Genomic DNA, 23,809 nt, shown 5'->3' with positions numbered 1-23,809 from the left:
CGTGAGTTTAGTTCAACTGTCGTACCACATCAAAATATACGCTTGTTTACCTCCAATGTTTGCAAACAATGTAAGTGTAAACAAACACTATATAGCTTCAAAACATGGTTAAACAATCATTTTGATATCATAGATGGTCAGTCCCTGTCTATAAACTTGAGAGTGGTTACATTTCTACAGGCCCATCCCTCAGCTTTTTACCAACACAGAGCTGTGGTGGCACTTTATTGTTTCAATTAAGGACTCTAGCTTTAACACAAAGGCTATGGTCTCTGCTGTTCTCTTCCAGGGCTTGGGAGGAGGGGAAAGTGCTCATCTTTGATGACTCCTTTGAGCACGAGGTGTGGCAGGACGCCGACAGCTACCGGCTCATCTTCATCGTGGATGTGTGGCACCCCGAGCTCACCCAGTACCAACGGCAGACTCTCTCCCCCATTTAAAGAATGTACGGTAAAATGACTGACAGACAGACTGTCACCTACTGGAGTGCTGAGGTTAACACTCATAAGAACGGAAGGGTCCATAGTATCTGGTCTCTGTCTGTCCACACATTCCTTCACATTCGGCCATTTTAGGTCAAAGGTGACAAATGTGACACTTGCCCTTGCTCAGTCAAGGACTTCATTTTGGAACCGTCTAGAAGAGTTACTGAAGGCCCTGTCAGATTGGAAAAAGCCTTCGTGACACTTTGGAACACTGACTGCTAACTGTGGTACTCGCCAACTTGGTTTTTAGGCCAAAATGTGGACTTACGGTAAGGTGTGGGTTTAATATCACATAGGCTGTGTTGTAAATGTATCACAAGTGCATTCTTGTTTTTCATTAGTCAACCAAAGTGCCATGTGTCTGAAACATACCTAACATACTAACTGAACAAAACTTTAGTATTGCAGCTAGTGAGTTTACTGATATCATTTCTTAAAGAGATCGTTTTCCTGGTTTTTATCCCAATCTTAATCGTTTTCTTTCCTCAAGAAAAGTTATTTGATGATTTTCATGTTCAAGTCTTCAAAAACGTGAGGTAAGAACACAAATAAGTTTTGAGTAACACTGAAAACTATCCCGTTAAGATGTTGCTAAGCTAGCTAAACCTCTGCTAGCTGTTGTTTCTCTAACACTTGATTGGTTATTACACATCTCTTATTGCATGTAATGGTCATGCATTAACTTCATGTTACTTCCATAGCTTTATACAGTAATCTGCATCTTACTTTATTTTGGGGTTCTATTTTTAGTAATACAGAAACACTGCTTATTAGGTCATTCCATTTCACTCGTTTGATTTTCGCATGTCACTTTAGATTAATGGATGGGACATCACAATGCCAAGAATGTTTTTATTGCAGAATTAATATGGTAAAAAAAACATGTTTTTGTGGACGCTGACATATTTTCAACTGTGCCTTGACCTGGGAGCACACACAGCCCTTATACTCAACAGGCTTGTCTTTGTCATTTAAAGTCCTGCCAAACTCCTGTATTTACATTCTTAAGTGTATCAAATATGAACATTTTGACTGAAGGCATATATTTTGTACATGCATAACATTTGAATGTTTTATAAAATGCTAATTTACCTGTGTAAAAGTTAGGCAGGAGCATGTTGAATGTACACCAGTCTTGTCACACTGCATTCCAAACCTGGGTCAAAAACATATGTCAAATACTTCAAATGCGCTTAATTTAGTTTGCCTTGTACAATGGAATAGTCCCTAAGAGAAGTCTGAGCTAAATAAAGTGCACTACATAGGCTATACTTGAGTATTAGAAAGCATTTCACCCAGGTCTGCTGCATTCCAGGTATAGCAAAGCTGACTAGAAGGGGTCTTTGCTTGACCAATGTTGATTTTCAAAAGGAAAAAGAAATGCAGAAGCATATTCTTCTAGATGTTGTTATTTAATCACTCTCTATGTGCGTTGGTAATCCGCTTCATCACAGCAATGAAATCATGTCCAAATCAGTCCAGTGGGATTCTGCTGAGTTCATGTGCTATCAGAATAATCAGAAACTCAGGACTAAGAAATTCATGGCAAGCCCGCAGACTCATCATAGCTACCTGTTTGAGATGTCCAAAACCGCTCATACTGATCTTACGGGTAGGAAATACGAGTGTGAAACTGGGGTAACATCAATGTACCCCACGTTTCCTACTTCAGAGGAGTATGTAAACATATCATAATGCCATGGGTCGGAGTCATTCGTTAGGACTATTGGATGTCATCCTGTCTGCCCAAAAAAGGATGCACTTTTCACCCAAGTGTGGCTGTCTGTCATGGACATGGGTGTCTTGGGGTTCTGTTTGGGCTGTGATAACACATTCAAGTTATCCTCCTGGCTTCAAAATAGTTTCTTAGTTACAATGGGGTAGTAAATCAAGCACGTTCACAAAAGCCACATCGTTTGAGAATTATTTCACCTTTTGTGGTACTCTGTTATGAATCTATCACTTTTTGTAGTGTTGAAATCACTGAACTGTTCCATCTGTTGTAACTTGGCCTGCCAAGTAAGTAATGCATCTTTCAATTCTATTTTGTATGTTGTAATTAGTTGCACTGAATAATTGTAAACTAAATAGCTTCTTTTCAGTAAATGAAAAATGAGGTCAAAATGGTGTCAAGTGATCTAAACATAAACAGAAAGTTGTGTTTATTTACATAGGTAGCTTCATTTATATAGTGTAACAATAATGTGATTCATCTCATTTGAAACTATACTCCGCTGTGTGATTTTCGATGACAAAACCTGAACACACACACACGTAATGAACACAACACATAACTTAAAATACATTTCCTATACATTCTTTTAAAGTTGACTTAAATACATTTTGGTTCGATGGAGGTCACACTGATAGTGCAGTAGCCCTGATAAATATACAATCTTGAAATATATTGACTTTCATAGAAATGACAGCCCCTAAAACAGTAAGATACAGTAGTTTGGCATTCTGTTTGCGGGGCTTTTGGACATTTAACTCGGCCAGTCAGTCTTTCCTAGTGGTACTGTTAAAACAAACATTAGTTTAATCATTCTACTCCTATCGGCATTGATTTGGATGGCTGGTGACCTATAGTTTTGCCAGTGAATGTGGATGGCACAGCTTTTGAAACTGGCACTGGCTCACAGTCAAGAGATGAGAGGTTTTCAGTACAGTAGCTCCATGTGAACAAGGGTTTAGTCTCCATTTTGGGTCCGTGCCTGCGTTTTTGACTTTCTCAAAGTTCAGTTTAGGGTTTTGGAGTCAGTGGGGTTGGAATACAAATTAGAGTGCTTTGGATACAATGTGGACGGATCGGAGTGATCAGTCCAGAGCCAGGAGTGGCTGTGCCGTGTTGTCCCTGTCAGCTTGCCGTAGGGTACCCGGCTCCACGGCTGACTCGGACCTGAGTTAAACAACAACAACAGTAAGAGATGGTAATTACTATCAGCAGTATAATGGAGAAGGTTTAGCAGGGACCAGGGTAATATTGATCAAAGAGAGAATTAGACATACAGTATCTGTGGTCATGATGCAGAATACATTACAAGACTGAACATGATCACCCCTCTTATTATGTCTAAACACAAACTGAGAACCAACCATTTGGGGGGGGGGGTAATCCAGATTAGTAAAATAGCACACTGTTTTATATCCTAAAAACACATTTGACTGCCAATGGTAAAATGCATGACATAACTCCTCAACTCTCATATCCATGTGTCAACACAAAGCCTCACTGTGTTGTCTCATTTAGCTACCAGGAAATACTCATAATATGCTAGGTTATGACTGGTCCATTAAAGATGAGCTCAACAACCCAGCGCAGGAGGGCAATCCAATGGGGATAAGGCTAGACTAAATCCCTGATTCTCTGTGCTCTGCTGTTTAGAGCACTTTAACGCCAGTGGGGGAGCTTAGCGCTCCGCTCCCCTCCCCTCATCTCCCCCTGTAAGCCCACTGATTAAAATCACCAGCAGATGAAAATGGAGCCTACCCAGAGCTCTCTCTGCTAAGGAAAGAGACGGTGGCACAAACATGTCCTTCTGTCTACTGAGATTTAGATATTCCAAATTTAGCTTGGTTTAATATCTTTCAGATTTGATGTGATGATGAGATTTGCATTGCATGATTACCCAGTCAAATGTTGCTTGAAATATATACATTGAGTATACAAAACATTAAGAACACATGCTCGTTCCATGACGGACTGACCAGGAAAATCCAGGTGAAAGCTATGATCCCTTATTGATGTCACTTCAATCGGTGTAGAGGAAGAGACAGGTTAAATAAGGCTTTTTAAGCCTTGAGACAATTGAGACGTGGATTGTTTGTGTGCCATTCAGACGGTGAATGCCATTGGAAGCACTGGAATCAACATGGGCCAGTATTCCTGTGGAATACATTTGACACCTTGTGGAGTCCATGTCCCAACGAATTGAGGCTGTTCTAAGGGTTGCAGCTCAATATTAGAAAGGGATTCCTAATATTTAGTGTACTTAGTGCACATGTATGCAACATTCAAAATGAAATGCTTATATGCCAGTGAAAGTTCATAATGTATAGCTTATGAGCCTTAATGAAGCCTCCATAAACCATTTACCAGGTGTACATACTGTATACTGAAAAGAAATATTAACACAACATGTAAAGTATTGGACCCATGTTTAATGAGCTGAAATAAAAGATCTCAGATATTTTCCACATTCACAAAAAGCTTATTTCTCACATTTTGTGCAGAAATGTGTTTATATCCCTGTTAGTGAGCATTGCTCCTTTGTCAAGACAATGCATCCACCTAACAGGTGTGGCATATCAAGAAGCTGATTAAACAGCATGGTCATTACACAGGTGCACCTTGTGCTGGGGACAATAAAGGGCCACTAAAATGTGCAATTTTGTCTCACAACACAATGCTACAGACGTCTCAAGTTGAGGGAGCGTCTAATTGGCATGCTAACTGCAGGAATGTCCACCAGAGCTGTTGCCAGGGAATTTAATGATATTTCTCTAACGCCTCCAACGTCACAACCGCAGACCATGTGTAACCACACCAGCCCAGGACCACATCTGGCTTCTTCACCTGCAGGATCATCTGAGACCAGCCACACGGACAGCTGATAAAACAGAGTATTTCTGTCTGTAATAAAGCAGTTTTGTGGGGAAAAACATTGGCTGGACCTGACGCCACAGTGGTTGGGCCTGGGAGGGCATAGACCCACCCACTGGCTGCGCCCCTGCCCAATCATGTGAATCCATAGATTAGGGACTAATGAATTTATTTAAATTGACATTTCTTTATATGAACTGTAATTCAGTAAAATCGTTGAAATTGTTGCATGTGGCGTTTATATTTTTGTTCACTATAGATGCTTCATAGATCATGTATATGGAACTGTAATTCTATACTACATACAGTACCTACTGAAAGTCTACACATTTGGCTGCTTTAAAATTAAATCTAAGGGATTAAATCGATCTACACAACCTACTCCACATTTTCAAAATTAAAGAAACATTCTATAACATTTTCCTAATTAATCAAAAATCTAAGATGTCTTTATTGTGTATGTCTTCACACCTTTCAATTAAATCTTCCAAATATTTTACCTTAGTAAAATGATTAAGGTAAAATATCTAGAAAAATATCTTGAAATTAGATAAATGACATGTATTAAGCCTTTTTTAGGTTCAAATGAGTTGAATTATGTGCTATTGATGTTAGATAATTTAGCTTGGTAAGAAAAAATAATAATGTGAATGATCAATCAATATAAGATATTTAGGCTTGCTTAGATTTCTTTTGCATTGATGTTGTCTTGCATCCTTGTGGCAAACCGAATGGTTGATTTGGAGTGGATTCTTTAACAAAGGCTTCCTTCCTTTCACTTTGTCATTGTCACGCACTGGTCGAAGTATTTTGTGTTTATCTTTATGTATTGGGTTTTTGTATTGTGGTGTGTTTTGTCTTGGGGTTTTGGTATATCGTGGGATTGTAGCTAGTGGGGTGATCTAGCAGAGTCTATGGCTGTCTGTAGTGGTTCTCAATCAGAGTCAGGTGTTTATCGTTGTCTCTGATTGGGAACCATATTTAGGCAGCCATATTCTTTGGTTGTTTTGTGGGTGATTGTCCTTAGTGTCCTTGTAACTATCCACTGTTAGTTTGCACCAGTTTAGGCTGTTTCGGTTTTCGTTACGTTTTTTGGTATTGATTCGTGTTTACGTGTGTTTTTTCGTTAAACATGAATCGTAATCTACACGCTGCGTTTTGGTCCGACTCCCCTTCACCTCACCTAGAAAACCGTTAGTCATAAAGGCCAGTAATGTATAGTGAATGCAATGTTGTTGATCCTCAGTATTTTCAAGTATTTGTGGTGTAGGCATCCTGTTATGGGTTAAAAAGTCTGAGGAAAGCCCAGGAGCAAAGCCTGAAGAAACCGTGTCTCAGTCTTCTGGATACCTTAATTATTAAGTATTCCTGAATCGTGTAGTCACAGTCCTGACTTAGATCTGCTTGAAAATCAAAGACATTGTTTGAATATTGCTGTCCAACAATGATCCCCAACCACATGTATTGAGCTTGAGCAATTTTGGAGAGAGAAAAAACTATGGATATACTGTATGTTGCCCTAACAGGCTGACGACACCGCTCGTGTCGCAAAATAAATTCAGAAATCTATGTTATTCAATTATTGCACTCACACTGCTCACGCACGCCAATGAACGTCTGCGTTGCCAAGGGCTAAAATAGAAATCAGTTCTATTTCTGACGCAGATCGCGCTGCAAGTCCTGCCTATCCCATCTCCTCATTGATTTATTGAAGCAGGTACCCACGTGCCAACTCCTCATTGGTTATACCCACGTGGGTGACTGAAAGACAAACAAGGTCAGAGGCAGTAATGCACCTAATTTATGAAAGTTGCCAATCGCAATATAAAGTCAAGAGAAGAAAAAGCCTGGACGGAAGAGAGATTACTAGAAACGATTTGGTTAACCGTTTTATGTGTGGTTTAATTGTTGGAGTAGAGGACCTTGTGCATTTCAGGTAAAATAACAACTCAATGTTTATATCCCAGGAAAGATTAGCTAGCAACAGCAAGCTAGCTAAATAGGACAAATTAGCTAGCAAGCTAACTAGCTAAATTGCCATAAATGTTTGATGCTTTTCGACCTGTCCCCAAATTAATATAATTGATTCAGAGTTTGTTTTGATATTTGAATCGGTGTGTGGGGGGACAAAATAAATGTATGCACGATGGTGCACGAGGGCGCATGCGCGCAGCCGGTTTGGGTTCCGTGTAAGAGTAGTGCAAAGATGGTAGAATCTTAATCAAAATGATTCACAACTGTAATGGCTGCCAAAGCTGCTTCTACCAAGTATTAACTCTGGGGTTGTGAAGACATACACAATCCATGTTTTATTCATTTGGAAATGTTCTATAATTTTTCTATCACTTTGAAAATATGGAGTAGGTTGTGTAGATCAGTAGAAAAAAAAATGTGATTTAATTTTTAAAAAGTATAATAATTAAAGACATCCTCCAGCAATTAAAAAAAAACTTTTACCATTGAGAATGGTATAAGGGCTGTATTAGCTAGCTACGTTTGCTCTGACTTAGTACTTTTATTAGCTAGTTAGCCAGCTTAACTAGTGATTAGCATTAGTGGTGAACACGATTTAGCTTAACTTGCTAAGAAAATACAAACTAGCTGTTTGCAAACTAAAATGCTTGTGGATTTATATTAAGATCAAAGTGGAAACAACATCATTGTCATCAACATTGTTGCATGTGCTGCATTGACCATGCAGACTGAATGAAAGGGTCTCGTGGTCAAGCAGCAAATGCGCTCCTTGAGTGACGGGGTGGGACTAGGTCTATCGAAAATGGCATGGAGAGAAAGGAGAAGGATGACTCAAATAGCGGAGTAAACTATGCAAATGGACGTTACACACGGTGTATCACATTTAACAAACCAAACATTCAAATACCATTATAGAAGGTCAAGTAAAAACCCAAATCGGTCCTTGCATCAATACCGGTTTATAAACTCAGCAAAAAAAGAAATGTCCTCTCACTGTCAACTGCATTTGTTTTCAGCAAACTTATCATGAGTAAATATTTGTAAGAACATAACAATATTCAACAACTGAGACATAAATTGAATGAGTTCCACAGACGTGACTAATAGAAATGGAATAATGTGTCCCTGAACAAAGGGGGCATCAAAATCAAAAGTAACAGTCAGTATCTGGTGTGGCCACCAGCTGCATTAAGTACTGCAGTGCATCTCCTCATGGAATGCACCAGATTTGCCCGTTCTTGCTGTGAGATGTTACGCAACTCTTCTACCAAGGCACCTGCAAGTTTCCGGACATCTCTAGGGGGAATGGCCCTAGCCCCCACCCTCCGATTCAACAGATCCTAGACGTGCTCGATGGGATTGAGATCCGGGCTCTTCGCTGGCCATGGCAGAACACTGACATTCCTGTCTTGCAGGAAATCACGCACAGAACAAGCAGTATGGCTGGTGGCATTGTCATGCTGGAGGGTCATGTCAGGATGAGCCTGCAGGAAGGGTACCGTGTGAGAGAGGAAGATATCTTCCCTGTAACGCACAGCGTTGAGATTACCTGCAATGACAACAAGCTGAGTCTGATGATGCTGTGACACACCATACCATGACAGACCCTCCACCTCCAAATCGATCCCGCTCCAGAGTACAGGCCTCGGTGTAACGCTCATTCCTTCGACGATAAACACAAATCCGACCATCACCTCTGGTGAGACAAAATTGCGACTCGTCAGTGAAGAGCACTTTTTGCCAGTCCTGTCTGGTCCAGCGACGGTGGGTTTGTGCCCATAGGTGACGTTGTTGCCGGTGATGTTTGGTGAGGACCTGCCTTACAACAGGCCTACATGCCCTCAGTCCAGCCTCTCTCATCCTATTGCGGACAGTCTGAGCACTGATGGAGGGATTGTGCGTTCCTGGTGTAACTTGGGCAGCTGTTGTTGCCATCCTGTACCTGTCCCGCAGGTGTGATGTTCGGATGTACCGATCCTGGGCAGGTGTTGTTACACGTGGTCTGCGAGGACGATCAACTGTCTGTCCTGTCTCCCTGTAGCGCTGTCTTAGGTGCCTCACTGTACAGACATTGCAATTTATTGTCCTGACCACATCTGCACTCCTCATGCCTCCTTGCAGCATGCCTAAGGCACATTCACGCAGATGAGCAGGGACCCTGGGCATATTTCTTTTGGTGTTTTTCAGAGTCAGTAGAAAGGCTTCTTTAGTGTCCTAAGTTTTCATAACTGTAACCTTAATTGCCTACCGTCTATAAGCTGTTAGTGTCTTACCGACCGTTCCACAGGTGCATGTTCTCTAATTGTTTATAAGTCATTGAACAAGCATGGGATAAACAGTGCTAAAACCCTTTACAATGAAGATCTGTGAAGTTATTTGGATTTTTATTAATTATCTTTGAAAGACAGGGTCCTAAAAATGGGACGTTTCTTTGTTTGCCGAGTTTAGTAAAGTATGGTTACCGCCCAGCCCTACTCCACACTGAAGTGAAACAGCAGCCATCAAAGGCTAACGCAACCTCCTTGATCTGATACAACACTAAACACTAACAATATTCAACAAACCCACAATTGACCCAATTGTCAATAATCTTCCTTAGCCATCCGATCATGGCCATCAGTAGGTTCATGACATGTCAACAATCATGGCTGGTATTTCTTCACTGGATGCTCTGAGGACGATCTCAGATGACCAATAACACACAAGCGTTCCCAGTATCCCTTATCGATGGTTGTCACTATCACCAGTATGACAAGATATCAACAACAAAAAATCTGATTTGAAAATGAACCCAAAACTCAACCATACTCCTGACCATATGCCTACCTCTAACCTTTAACTAAGACATCAAAGATAATTTCTGTATTCATACACTTTCACAATACAGTCAATTTTGACTTTAAAGCTTGGCCACATAGATGGAGTCCTCATCTATCCTATCCATTATGAGAGGGAGGTTCATGCTCTGCACCAATCCCCCATCCAGGCCCGTCCCCTCCAGATGCTGTTCCCTGAGTTTAGGCTCCTAATTAGGGGGAGCGTGGCAAGCAAATGAGACTGGGGATCCCTGGGATTGGAGCAGACACTGGCCGGGGTCAATGAGAGGGTCTCTTAAGTGCTTTTTTAATTATATCAATTCCGAGAAGCCTGCTCTCCTGAGACCTGATCCTACATGACTTTCTGTTGATTGCAGAGGAAGAGAGTAGTGCATGCGGCCTGCTACCGTGGAGGAGGTTTGTCTATTTTAATGACTACTCTCTCTCTCTGACATTCCCCTTTGCTTGAGGACAGAGAATCCATATACAATACTGTATACTGTTTTCATGTTCAGTGTCTTATAGATACACATTTAACTTGTAAAAGGGTACAGTTTCGAAAAGCTCTGAACCTAAAAGGAAAGTATTTTTTTAGCTGGGGGGGTGAATGTCAAACTGCAGTAGGTCTCTGACTGAGTGAGCTGTTTGGTGGACAGTAGTGGGCAAGACTCAGGCCTAATGATCACCTCGGACTTAAATGGGTATTTCTGAGGATTCACACGAGCCACTGGTCAGTGGTCAGCCCCATAGAGGTCATTATCTGAAAGTCTGTAGACTGCGTAATTGCTCTGGCAGACTTCAAACAATCGGTCGATACTAATGAAGAAGGATGTCAGCGAGACACTGGATTGATCCGTTTGTGTTCTCTAACTTTCTGTTTGGCTTTTTGTTAACTTCTTGCATTACTATACTATAGCTAGTGTTGCAAAAAAGGGGAATATTACCCAAATCTTTTATATCCCCCCAAATCCCATATATTCCGATGGATATTTTCCAGCTGAAAAGTTCCTGGAATTTTGCAACCTTTTCTGTAGCTCACCTTTTCAGAAGTTTGTTGGCACATTCCTTATCTCCGCCACCATAGCTCCCTTTGACATGGAGGGCGTCGTAGGTGAGTGTGTACTCCGTCTCGTCGTTGTAGTTGGGCCCTAAGAGGGTCCGTGCCCAGATGCCCATGTCATAGGGCGGCAGCGTGCCACCAAACTCGGACGGCAGACAATCGGGTAGGATAAGCTGGTGTAAACTGTTGAGGTTGTTCCCGTGGAGGAAAATCTGTTGGGAAGAATTTTTAAAAATCTGATTGATTTAAATTTGTATTGACATTTGTTTATTTAATGTATTTATTTATCTGGTGCTCAAATTTATTCAAGGGAGCTGGCCAATACATTTCATAACTATCTCAAATTGTTGATTTCTTACTTACCCTTCTTATTTTTAACCAGTGTCATCAGACACCCCTCCAAACATTTGACGCTAGAAGCTGTATTACAAAATATCTTTAAGTTTTCCATTAATCTAACCTGCACTATCCTGAGGAAAAGTTTAAATTGAAACTACCCCAAAATATGTGAATCTAAAATACTCCTACTGCGTCTTAGCTCTAGAAGTGCTGACTAAATGATATATCCCCTTTGTGTAAACTTACATTTTATTCAACTAGCAAAGATATTTAATGACATCTCTCTATCTGGCTTTGTCAGCTCAGTAGTGTTCCACCTCTACCAGTCCTGAGCTTAACCACTCAATATAATGCAACAGTTACAGAGGGGTGGAGAGAAAAGGGTAGGGCACAGAGAATGTAACTGAAGTAGTGAAAAAGGCAATTACCCTTTTCCTAGTCTTGTCCTTGAGGAAAGGCTTGATGATGGTGTACATGGCGTGGATATACCAGGGCTGGTTCACAAAATGGATCCCACCGAAGCGAGCAGGGAAGCTGTCCTGTAGTGAAGTAGGGAGGGGAATATAGGTTGAGTTATACTCAAGTAAAGTATGATTTTATTAGGTTGTTTCATTAACTCTGCTTGCCTTTAACTCTATTATTTTAGTTACAATAGAGACTTGAAATACCATAGCGTAATAATTTAAAGTTACAATCTTAATAGAAAATAATATGATAAAATGGTAGGCTAAGCCAGTTCCTCTGTCCTTCTAATCGTAATAGCTAAATTAAATGGCATTCATTATTTTATTGAAGAGGTTTTTGGCCAGAACAGTACAGTACCCTGCGGCAAAAGGGACCAAGGGGAGCAGCGCAAGATCATGACAGAGCTTCCAAGATACTGATTCCGTTGCTGTTGAGAACTCTGCTAGCCATCTACAGTGTGCAATACTGCTACAATGCATTGCTGGGGGATGCCCATTCCACCCTTGTAATAGACACCTTTAACGATTGCGGTGTAGCATCAAAAATGCAATCCCCATGTCAAAACCATGTAAATACAAGGCTTATGGGTCAGTTATTAAGACAAAAGCTGAATCATTCAGCAGATTATGAGTCTCGCAAGATTTCCTTTAGTGAAAGTGCTATTTTTTAAACAAACTCAGCAACTGCGTTTATTTTCAGCACACTTAACATGTGTAAATATTTGTGTGAACATAAGATTCAACAACCTAGACATAAACTGAACAAGTTCCACAGACATGTGACTAACAGAAATGGAATAATGTGTCGCTGAACAAAGGGGGTTCAAAATCAAAAGTAACAGTCAGTATCTGGTGTGGCCACCAGCTGCATTAAGTACTGCAGTGCATCTCCTCCTTGTGGAATGCACCAGATTTGCCAGTTCTTGCATACGAGATGTTACCCCACTCTTCTACCAAGGCACCTGCAAGTTCCCGGACATTTCTGGAGGGAATGGCCCTAGCCCTCCCCCTCCGATCCAACAGGTCTGTTTATTTTCTATGTTGTTTGGGGCGTGATAGTGACTAGGGTGGGTCATCTAGGTGATTAGTGATTTATGTTGGCCTGGTATGGTTCTCAATCAGAGACAGCTGTTTATCGTTGTCTCTGATTGGGGATCATATTTAGGCAGCCATTTCACTTATTGTGCTTTGTGGGATCTTGTCTATGTATAGTTGCCTGTGAGCATTATAGTAGCTTCACGTTTTGTTTGTTCGTTTTGTTTTTTAAAGTTTTCTATTCCAAAATAAAGGATGGAAACATACCACGCTGCATCTTGGTCCACTCCTTATAACGATCGTGACAGAAGATACCACCACAAACAGACCAAGCAAAGTGGCCAGGAGGAGCAGACATCATGGACATGGGAGGATATTTTGGACGGTAAAGTATCCTGGACGTGGTAAGAAATCATGGCCGGAAAGGATAGCCTTCCATGGGAGCAGACGGAAGCAGCAAGGGAGCATCAACAACGACTCCGGGGTTTGCAACCCCGACGCAAGCACGAGAGGCAGCCCCAAACATTTTTTGGGGGGGCACACGGGGTGGTTGGCGGAGCCAGGTTTCAGACCAGAGCCAATTCCCCCCACTCGCTTTAAGGAGCGTGTGACCGTTCAGGCACCATGTTATGCGGTGATACGCACTGTGTCTCCAGTGTTCATTCACAGCTCGGTGCCAGCTCCCCGCACTTGCCGTGCGAAAATGAGCATCTAGCCAGGGCGGGTTGTGCTGGCTTAGCACTCCTGGTCTCCAGTGCGCCTCCTCGGTCCAGGATATCCTGAGCCGGCTCGACACACTGTATCTCCGGTGCGCCTTCACAGCCCAGTGCGTCCTGTGCCAGCTTCCCGTACTCGCTCTGAGGTGCGTGTCACCAGCCCGGTGCTACCTGTACCGGTCCCACGCATCAGGCCTCCAGTGACCCTGCACAGTCTAGAGCTTCCGGCGACGGTTCCCAGTCCAGAGCTTCCGACGACGGTCCCCAGTCCGGACCCTCCAACGACGGTCCGCCGTCCGGAGCCTCCAACGACGGTCCGTGGTCCGGAGCCGGAAGCTCTGGACTGGGAACCGTCGCTGGAAGCTCTGGACTGGGAACCGTCGCCGGAAGCTCTGGACTGGGAACCGTCGCCGGAAGCTCTGGACTGGGAACCGTCGCCGGAAGCTCTGGACTGGGAACCGTCGCCGGAAGCTCTGGACTGGGAACTGTCGCCGGAAGCTCTAGACTGTGGAGGGTCCTGAGACGGTCCACTGTCGGGAACCTCCTGAGACGGTCCACAGTCTGGAGCCTCCAGCAATGGTCGGCGGTCCGGAGCCTCCAGCGACAGTCTGCAGTCCAGAGCCTTCAGCAGGGGTTCCCAGTCTAGAGCCTCCTGTGAGGTTTCCCAGTCCGGAGCCTCCGGCGACGATCTACGGTCCGGTTCCTCCGGCGACGATCCACGGTCCGAAGCCTCCTGCGATGACCCACGGTCCGGTTCCTCCGGCGAAAAGCCACGGTCCGGTTCATCCGGCAAGGATCCACAGTCCGGAGCTTCCGGCGATGATCCCCGCACCAGAGCCGCCATGGAGCATGACGTATCTGCGAGCGGAGTGGGTACTTCGCCCTGCACCGGAGCCGCCCTTGACGGTAGATGCCCACCCGGACCCTCCCCTATTGAGTCAGGCTCTATAGTTGGAGTCCGTACCTTTGGGGGGCGGTACTGTCACGCCCTGACCATAGAGAGCTGTTTATTTTCTATGCTGGTTTGGGAGTGATAGTGAGATCTTGTCTATGTATAGTTGCCTGTGAGCATTATAGTAGCTTCACCTTTCGTTTGTTCGTTTTGTTCTTTAAAGATTTCTATTCCAAAATAAAGGATGGAAATATACCACGCTGCATCATGGTCCTTATAACGATCGTGACAGCTGTTAGTGTCTTACCGACCATTCCACAGGTGCATGTTCATTAATGTGTTTATGGGAAAGTGTTTAAACCCTTTACAATGAAGATCTGTGAAGTTATTTGGATTTTTAGGAATTATCTTTGAAAGACAGGGTCCTGAAAAAAGAACATGTCTTTTTTTGCACTGAACAAAAATAGAAATGCAAAATGTTGGTCCCATGTTTCATGAGCTGAAATAAAAGATCCCATACATTTTCCACATGCAGAAAAAGCTTGATTCTCTCAAATTTTGTGCACAAATGTGTTTACATCTATCACGATCATCTGAATGAATGGACCAAGGCGCAGCATACTTAGAGTTCCACATGTTTAATAAACATGAAACTCACCACAACAGAAGAAAACTAAATGTGACATTCTGGGCTGCTCACAGGCAGCTACACAAACACAAGATCCCACAAACACCAGGTGGGAAAAGGCTGCCTAAATATGATCCCCAATCAGAGACAACGATAGACAGCTGCCTCTGATTGGGAACCATACCAGGCCAACAAAAAAATAGAAAACATAGATTGCCCACCCTAGTCACACCCTGCCCTAACCAAAGAGAGAATTAAAAGAATCTCTAAGGTCAGGGAGCCCAAACATCCCTGTTAGGGAGCATGCAATTAGCATGCTGACTGCAGGAATGTCCATCAGAGCTGATGGCAGAGAATTAAAATTAATTTCTCTACCTACCTTTGGCAAAACTGACCACGACTGACCACGACGGAATCACGTGGACTAGGAAATGTTCCGGGCAGCAATTTATACACTGATTCGGTGAGTGAGTTTATAAGGAAGTGCATTGGAGATGTTGTACCCATTGTGACGATTAAAATCTACCCTATCCAGAAAGCGTTAACCCTCACAAAGCTACCGGCCCAGACGGCATCCCTATCTGCATCATCAGAGCATGCGCAGACCAGTTAGCTGTTGTGTTTACGGACATATTCAATCTCTCCCTATCCCAGTCTGCTGTCCCATTGCTCCTGTACCCGAGAAGGCAAAGGTAACTCAACTAAATGACTATCGCCCCATAGAAGTCACTTCTGTGCTTTGAGAGACTATTCAAGGATCATATCACCTCCACCTTACCTGCCACCCTAGACCCACTTCAATTTGCATACCGCCCCAGTAGGTTCACAGATGATGCAACCGCCATCACACTGCACACTGCTCTATCCCATCTGGACAAGAGGAATACCTATGAAAGAATGCTGTTCATTGACTACAGCTCAGCATTCAACACCATAGTACCCTCCAAGCTCAATGTTAAGCTTGATTACCAACAACGATGAGACAGCCTACAGGGAGGAGGTGAGGGCACTCGGAGTGTGGTTTCAGGAAAACAACCTCTCACTCAACATCAACAAAACAAAGTTGATGATTGTGGACTTCAGGAAAAAGCAGAGGGAGCACCCCCCCATCCACATCGACGGGACAGCAGTGGAGAAGGTGGAGAAGTGTTAAGTTCCTTGGTGTACACATCTTGGACAAACTGAAATGGTCCACCCACACAGATGGTGTGGTGAAGAAGGCGCAACTTTGCCTCTTCAACCTCAGGAGGCTGAAGAAACTTGCCTCGTCACCTAAAACCCTCACAAACTTTTACAGATGTACAATTGAGAACATCCTCTCGGGCTGTATCATCGCCTGGTACGGCAATTGCACCACCCACAACCGCAAGGCTCTCCAAAGGGTGGTGCGGTCTGCACAATGCATCACCGGGGGCAAAGTACCTGCCCTCCAGGACACCTACAGGACAGGAAGGCCAAAAAGATCATCAAGGACAACAACCACCCAAGCCATTGCCTGTTCACCCCGATACCATCCAGAAGGCGGGTCAGTACAGGTGCATCAAAGCTGGGACCGAAACACTGAAAAACATATTCTATTTCAAGGCCATCATACTGTTATTAAACAGCCATCACTGACACAGAGAGGCTGCTGCCCTCATATAGACTTGAAATCATTGGCCACTTGAATAATGCCACTTGAATAATGTTTACATATGTTTACATATCTTGCATTACTTATCTCGTGTATATACTGTATTTTATACCATCTATTGCGTCTTGCCTATGCCGCTCGGTCATCGCTCATCCATATATTTATATGTATATTTTATTATTCCATCCCTTTGCTTACATTTGTGTGTATTAGGTAGTTGTTGTGGAATTGTTAGATTACTGTTAGATAGTATTGCACAGTCGGAACTAGAAGCACAAGCATTTCGCTGTACTCGCAATAACATCTGCTAACCATGTGTATGTGACCAATAAAATTTGATTTAATTTGATTTAAGCTGCTTCAATGTTGTTTTAGAGAATTTGGCAGTACGTCCAACTGGCCTAACAACCGCAGACCATGTGTAACTATGCCAGCCCAAGTCCTCCACATCCAGTTTCTTCACCTGCAGGATTGTCTGAGACCAGACATCGGGACAGCTCATGAAATTGTGGGTTTACACAACAGAAACATTTCTGAACAAACTGTCAGAAACCGTTTCAGGGAAGCTCATCTGCGTGCTTTTCTTACTCACCAGGGTCTTGACCTGACTGCAGTATGGCGTCGTCACTGACTTCAGTGGGCAAATGCTAACCTTTGATGGCCACTGGCATGCTGGAGAGGTGTGCTCTTCACGGATAATTCCCGGTTTCAACTGTACCGGGCAGATGACAGACAGCGTAGCGTGTATTGTGTAGTTGTAATGTCTGCTTCCAACTTACACTCTCAAAAACGTAGATCCCCTGAACTCAGCTCACTTTCCAGCCCACTTTCCAGCTCACACTCTCAAACACATAGATCCCCTGAACGCATCTCACTCTCCAGATCCCAATCACCTGAATTCTGATCACCTGTTCACACACCTGTATGTCAGTATCACACACGATTTAGTTTAGTTCTTTGCACCCCGTCATTGTGAGGTATTGTTTGATTTGTGAAACACTTCCATTCGGAGCTCTGTTTTTCCCCGTAAATTAACCTCACGTGTATGATAGTTTTTGTCTGCCTCACTAACGACGGCTTTTGCCTATTCCCTGCCTGTACTTTAGCCTATTGGATTTCCTGTTATCAACCTATTGCCTGATCTTACGACGACGTTACTAGCCTTTTCCTTGCCTATACTGTTGCCTTTTTGGACCCCCTGTGTATGACCTTCTGCCTGCCCCTGGACCCAGCTACCTGCCTCCTCCTGTGGTCCTTTACAAATAAACACCTGCTGCGCCCTGTGCTTGAAACCAGTTCTCTGTCTCCCATCGTGATCAGTACAGTCGTGTTGGCGAGCTGTTTGCGGATGTCAACGTTGGAGTTCCCCATGGTGGCAATGGGGTTATGGTATGGGCAGGCATAAGCTATGGACAACGAACACAATTGTATTTTATCAATGTTAATTTGAATACACAGAGATAACGCGATGAGATCCTGAGGCCCATTGTCGTGCCATTCATCTTCCGCCATCACCTTATGTTTCAGCATGATAATGCACGGCCCCATGTCGCAAGGATCTGTGACTAACAGATGCATATCTGTATTCCCAGTCATGTGAAATCCATAGATTAGGGACTAATGAACTTATTTTAATTGGCTGATTTCCTTATATGAACAGTAACTCAGTGAAATCTTAGAAATTGTTGCATGTTGTTTATACTTTTGTTCAGTATAGTTTTATGCAAAGATGTAAACTACTACCCAGTTGATTGTACAGTTTCTGACTTATTGCCATTGCTAAATAATTCCCTCATAAGCCATAAGCATTGGGTGTTTCTATTACACAACACAATTTTGTAATGAAATTCAGACAAAAAAAGCATATTCCCTGATATCTCCACTGTCTGCTTGTTGATCGGCCCATATAATGTGTCCACGTCACTCAGATTCTGGGTAGCATAGCGTTTGAGATCAGGGCATACACTAACCACTGTGCTTTACCTTGTTACTTAGCAACAGGGCATCCCATCTTTATGTAGGCCTACTATCGTCATATTGTCGAGTAATCTTTATTTACTTTTAGTCATATACGCTGCACTGCAAGGCAGAATACTGTCTATCTCTGTCCTTAGAACTGATAAAGAAGGACCCTGAAATTATGCAATAAAATCATTAACTGTAGAATTGGCCATATGTGGTGTGATGGCCCCACATATTGCATGTGTCAAATTGCAATTGCCCAAAAATCCAGTGGAATGGACTTGGATTGAATATTCAGACCAGAGCATAGAGACACATTAAACCATAAAATCATAGCAACATGAAATATAGCATTTCTTATTGGACATGTTCAGATACTGTAGCGCCTCACTCTGTTTCAGACCGTTTTGTTCTGTTTAATGTATACTGAACACAACCCTGGTCACGCCTACCTGCAGGCCTTCGATTGCCAGTTTCAGAATGTTGGGCGTGAGCTTGGATGCCTGCTTGAAGGAGAAGTTACTCCAGTCGATGATCAAGATGAAGCCGTTGATCTGGAGTTCTTGGTTCTCTATGAGAACCTCCAGGGAGAGGAGGATGGCTCGGAGGATGTCTGTGAAAGAGCTCCTTCACAGAGAGAGAAAGATACATCAGATTGGGATACAATGCAGAACAATCCAGCACTGTTCTGTATCAAGACTATTACAATAATTCAATCCAGGACAATCCAGCACTGTTCTGTATCAAGACTATTACAATAATTCAATTATTTCTGTCCCGGGTCTGCTGGGTCTGACCATTGAGTGGGCCAGAAAAGGGCCAGAGTAAAGTCTTTGGGCAAGAGAGTGGTTATTGTTTTGCTGTTTAGTTCCAAAATATGATTTTTTAAATATGCTATCAAATCAGTATCGATCAGTAGCTACAGTACAATTGTTTACTTGATTAATGGAATAATTACATCAAAGAAGCCACTTCAGTGAGACAAATGTGCCTTCTAAAATATCTGTAAAACTCACCTTCCCTGGTCCCAGTTGGAAGCAAATAGGATGAGTATCTTCCGGCCATGCTGATCCGGAGTCTCCAGGACACCTGGGAAGCCGTCCATCAGAGCCCTCTTGATCCCCGGGTCGTCCACCTTGAAGCTCTGGAACATGTCCAGGTTCTGCTGGCGGAATTGAAAATACTGGGCCAGGAGCCGGAAGGTCTCTGCCTGGTTGAACTTGCGCGCCCGCAGAAACCTCAGGATGAAGTCGTCGTCCGTGCGCAGGAAGCCGATGTCGGGCCGTGTCACGATCATGTCGCGCACCTGCTGGATGTCCGCATGGAGGGTGTCAGGGTTCTCGTTGAGCTCCTGACGAGCTTTCTCTGTGGTCTCGGAGCTCAGGCCCGCTTGCAAGTGAGTCATGTTTTTTTGGCTTTAGTCAAGTTCACACTCTCTCTATATCTGGGTTTTGGCTAAATATTATTGTAGAGATCTCCTTAGTAAACAGTCTTGATTTCTGTTCTGTACATTTTTGGTGGCGTCTCACCGTCACACGCGTCTCTCCAGTACACCACCTCCTGAGCTGTGTCACCTGTAGTGTTTAGCCTATGAAGAAAAGATATGGAAGATTTAGAGTAACTGGTCCACCAGTAGTCTAAAAACATTCATCCTTCCTTCTTCTCTTCTTTAGAGTAGGCCTACTTGTTGTGTGTATGTAGTGACATGTACTGTATGTGTAACTGATAGATGCACACACATTACATGTTAATGTTTTTACATGTATGTAAATTGTAAAGTCTTTTGTCTGTAATATCTTTTTCGTTATATGTCGGTCCTCAGTAAGACTAGCTGTCACCATTGGCGTCGGTTAATGGGGATCCTAATAAATCCAATTGGCTAAGCACTGATCCAACACAACTGGATAGGAGAAAATATTTGTTCCACTTCATATCTATCACAGATCCAATCAGGTCAGATCAGTAAATGTTCCAAGGAAAGGACAAAGAAAGGTTACATTTTTAAAGTGGTCGAACAGGGCGCTGGTTTGGGAAATGCATAAGGGCTGACGATTTCAACAGCATACACTGTTCAAGTTGAGAAGGCCGGTATTGCTGACATCATGGACAAACCCATGGGCTACATTTTCTTGTGCATCGTTTTCAGGTCAGAGTTCAAATATAACAGGCAGTGCATTTTCCCTCCCAACAATAAGCCTATCAGATATGGATTTTACACTGTGAAAAACCCAAATATTATGAAAATACAGTACATTCGGAAAGTATTCAGACACCTTCACTTTTTGCACATTTTGTTACGTTACAGCCTTATTGTAAAATATATTCAATAGTTTGTTTTCCTCATTAATCTACACAAAATACCCAATAATGACAAATCAAAAACAGGTTTAGAAATGTTTAAAAAATAATAATAAGAAGAAGAAACTGAAATATCACATTTACGTAAGTATTCAGACCCTATAATCAGTACTTTGTTGAAGTACCTTTGGCAGCGATTACAGCCTCGAGTCTCCTTGGGTATGGCGCTACAAGCTTGGCACACCTGCATTTGGGGAGTTTCTCCAGTTCTTTTCTGCAGATCCTCTCGAGCTCTGTTAGGTTGGAAGGGGAGCGTTGCATCACAGCTATTTTCAGGTCTCTCCAGAGATGTTCGATCGCGTTCAAGTCTGGGCTCTGGCTGGGCCACTCAAGGACATTAAGAGACTTGTGCCGAAGCCACTCCTGCGTTGTCTTGGCTGTGTGCTTAGAGTCATTGTCCTGTTGGAAGGTGAACCTTTGCCCCCAATCTGATGTCCTGAGCGCTTTGGAGCAGGTTTTCATCAAGGATACCTCAGTACTCAGTACCTCAGGCCAAATAGTTGTATCTTTGTTTCATCAGACCAGAGAATCTTGTTTCTCATTTTCTAAGAGTAATTTAGGCGATTGCCTTTTGGCAAACTCCAAGTGGGCTGTCATGTGCCTTTTACTGAGGAGTAGCTTCCGTCTGGCCATTCTACCATAAAAGCCTGATTGGTGGAGTGCTGCAGAGATGGTTGTCCTTCTGGAAGGTTCTCCCATCTCCACAGCCAGCTCTAGGAAGAGTCTTGGTGGTTCCAAACTTCTTCCATTTAAGAATGGAGGCCACTGTGTTCCTAGGGAGCTTCAATGCTGCAGGAATGTTTTGGTGCCCTTCCCCAGATCTGTGCGTCGACACAATCCTGTCTCAGAGCTCTACGTACAATTCCTTCGATCTCATGGCTTGGTTTTTGATCTGACAGGTATTGTCAACTGTGGGACCTCATATAGACACACGTGCCTTTCCAAATCATGACCAATCAAGTTGTAGAAACAACATGCACCTAAGCTCAATTTTGAGTCTCATAGCAAAGGGTCTGAATACTTATATAACAAAGTATTTCTGTTTTTTATTTTTTATTTATTTATACATTTGCAAACATTTATACAAATTTGTTTTCACTTTCTCATTATGGAGTTTTGTGTGTAGATTTTAGGATTTTTAAAAAATGTAACCCATATTTGAATAAGGCTGTAAAGTAACAAAATGTGGAAAAAGTTAAGGGGTCTGAATATTTTCTGAATGCACTGTATACAGAGGTTATTCATGTAATTATGTTTTAATAGTGATAATCATAATCGGTAATAAAATCACAATGGTGTTATTTGCTATTTATTAAAATTTTACATTTGATTTAGCAAGACTGACCTAGCCAATCGAATGCCATTACATTAGATTGCCTGCTGGTCCAAGCAGGTTCTCTGTGACTGTGACGCTCACCAATTACGGGTCAAACGCTGCGAGGGCCTCTCCCTGTTTATTTATTTATGAAACATTACCTCATCTCCCTTGCTATTCAGAGATACAATAGGGAATAACATGCCAAATATTATGCCATTGCTCAATAACATAAAGTCCTATTCCATCAGCCGTTCACGGATTAATTGTGTTACATGACGTACCGCACCGACCACAATGTGAATCAGGACAAACTGCCATATACCCCAAAGAAAACCTGCCACATATTGATAAACACTTTGTATATACAAATGTTATAAATCCACATTGAGATAAATGTAATACTTACATGAACACCACGCCCTGTAAAACCAGGCAGGTATCCGATGAAGCGCAGGACTGCACAGCAGACGTATCATTCCATTGATATTTATAAATACTGGCCATAAAGGAGTTTCAATAAATAATATATAGCCTATTTTTATCCAGTTGGCAAGGAAAACGTAAATAAAGAAAAATATAATATTTCCTTGAAAGGCTATCAAGTAAAAAAAAATATTTGAAATCCTGTTGCCTAAAGGACTGCGTTGTCTGAATGTATTCTACGGTGTAGGCTGCCTGAAAAGATGCTGTGCCCCATAAACGGAACAGATTGGCGGCCATGCGCGGCTGTGTCTGCTTCGATGAGGGTTGTACGCACTCTGCCTGGAGGACGAATACGAGACAAACTGAGAAGATATAGTGATGGAGACTCACAGAGGTGGGGAATCACCCGCGGTGCTCAATTCCGTGTGCCGCAAAGTATCACACCATTTTCACGACGTAAACCATAGGCTATTCTCATCCAATTGGTCTTTTCAAGTCTCCAATAAAACATGTACGTAGTCTCCATCAGTTCCGTTCGCGGCAATTGCGCCCAGTTGGTTAGAATATGGTTTCTGAAGGACGCGCGCATCGCATCCCATGTCCAGTTCAAACACAGTGGTTTTTTTTCACATTTGACAAATAAGCCTATAATCTTTGCCTTTTCACTAGGCCTAATGCAATTTATTATAGCCTATTGTACAATGCCAGAATAAGCATACTATACTTTATTAAAGTATATAGGATAGGTTAGTCTACTTGGGACCATATAGATCTAATCATGAGTTAGGGTCAATTCCATTTAAATTAAGTAAATTCCAAATAGACTTCAAACGTGCCATTTTTCAAAATAGGATTTTCTTTCTTGAAACCTACTCTAACTAAGAAGAAGTAAGAGTACCTTAACCATAACTGGTGAGATACAGGAGACAGCAGCTTAAAGTCATTTTAGGCTGAGGGCAGCAGTTCATCATGAAAAGTCTTCAAAGTGTGCTCCTTAGCCTCCTCTCTGGTGAGTTCATCATCATAGCTACAGAGCATACAGTAAAGCTGAATGGACACTGTCAGTTGCTAAACACATTAGATTTGCTGTTGCTTTTCACTTA

At 42.7% G+C, this 23,809-nt stretch overlaps 2 protein-coding genes across 6 annotated transcripts in view; one reads left to right on the top strand and one right to left on the bottom strand.

Moving 5' to 3' along the window:
• The window catches only part of unm_hu7910 (un-named hu7910), a 39,664-nt gene extending 37,055 nt beyond the window's left edge, over positions 1-2,609 (top strand). For all 5 annotated transcript variants that reach the window (XM_035755779.2, XM_035755754.2, XM_035755747.2 and 2 more), the window contains one exon: positions 290-2,609. In XM_035755779.2, coding sequence (XP_035611672.1) covers positions 290-440 — 151 coding nt within the window. In that variant the 3' untranslated portion in view covers positions 441-2,609. The remainder of the gene's footprint in view (positions 1-289) is intronic.
• Positions 2,610-3,249: 640 nt separating this feature from the next.
• On the bottom strand, positions 3,250-23,240 carry LOC118370755 (clavesin-1-like). The gene is made up of 6 exons (XM_035755868.2): positions 22,690-23,240; positions 19,624-20,195; positions 19,060-19,234; positions 11,706-11,816; positions 10,918-11,150; positions 3,250-3,384 (listed from the first exon to the last, which is right to left on the bottom strand). Exons 2-6 carry the CDS (start codon positions 20,010-20,012, stop codon positions 3,303-3,305), a joined length of 990 nt encoding a protein of 329 aa, XP_035611761.1. The 5' UTR covers positions 20,013-20,195; positions 22,690-23,240; the 3' UTR covers positions 3,250-3,302.
• Positions 23,241-23,809: the final 569 nt, after the last annotated feature.

This window comes from Oncorhynchus keta, chromosome 4 (genome assembly GCF_023373465.1).
Source record: "Oncorhynchus keta strain PuntledgeMale-10-30-2019 chromosome 4, Oket_V2, whole genome shotgun sequence".
In the NCBI taxonomy this organism is placed as follows: domain Eukaryota; kingdom Metazoa; phylum Chordata; class Actinopteri; order Salmoniformes; family Salmonidae; genus Oncorhynchus; species Oncorhynchus keta.
Note: the sequence above shows the minus strand (reverse complement) of the source record. Positions and strands in the feature narration are given on the sequence as shown.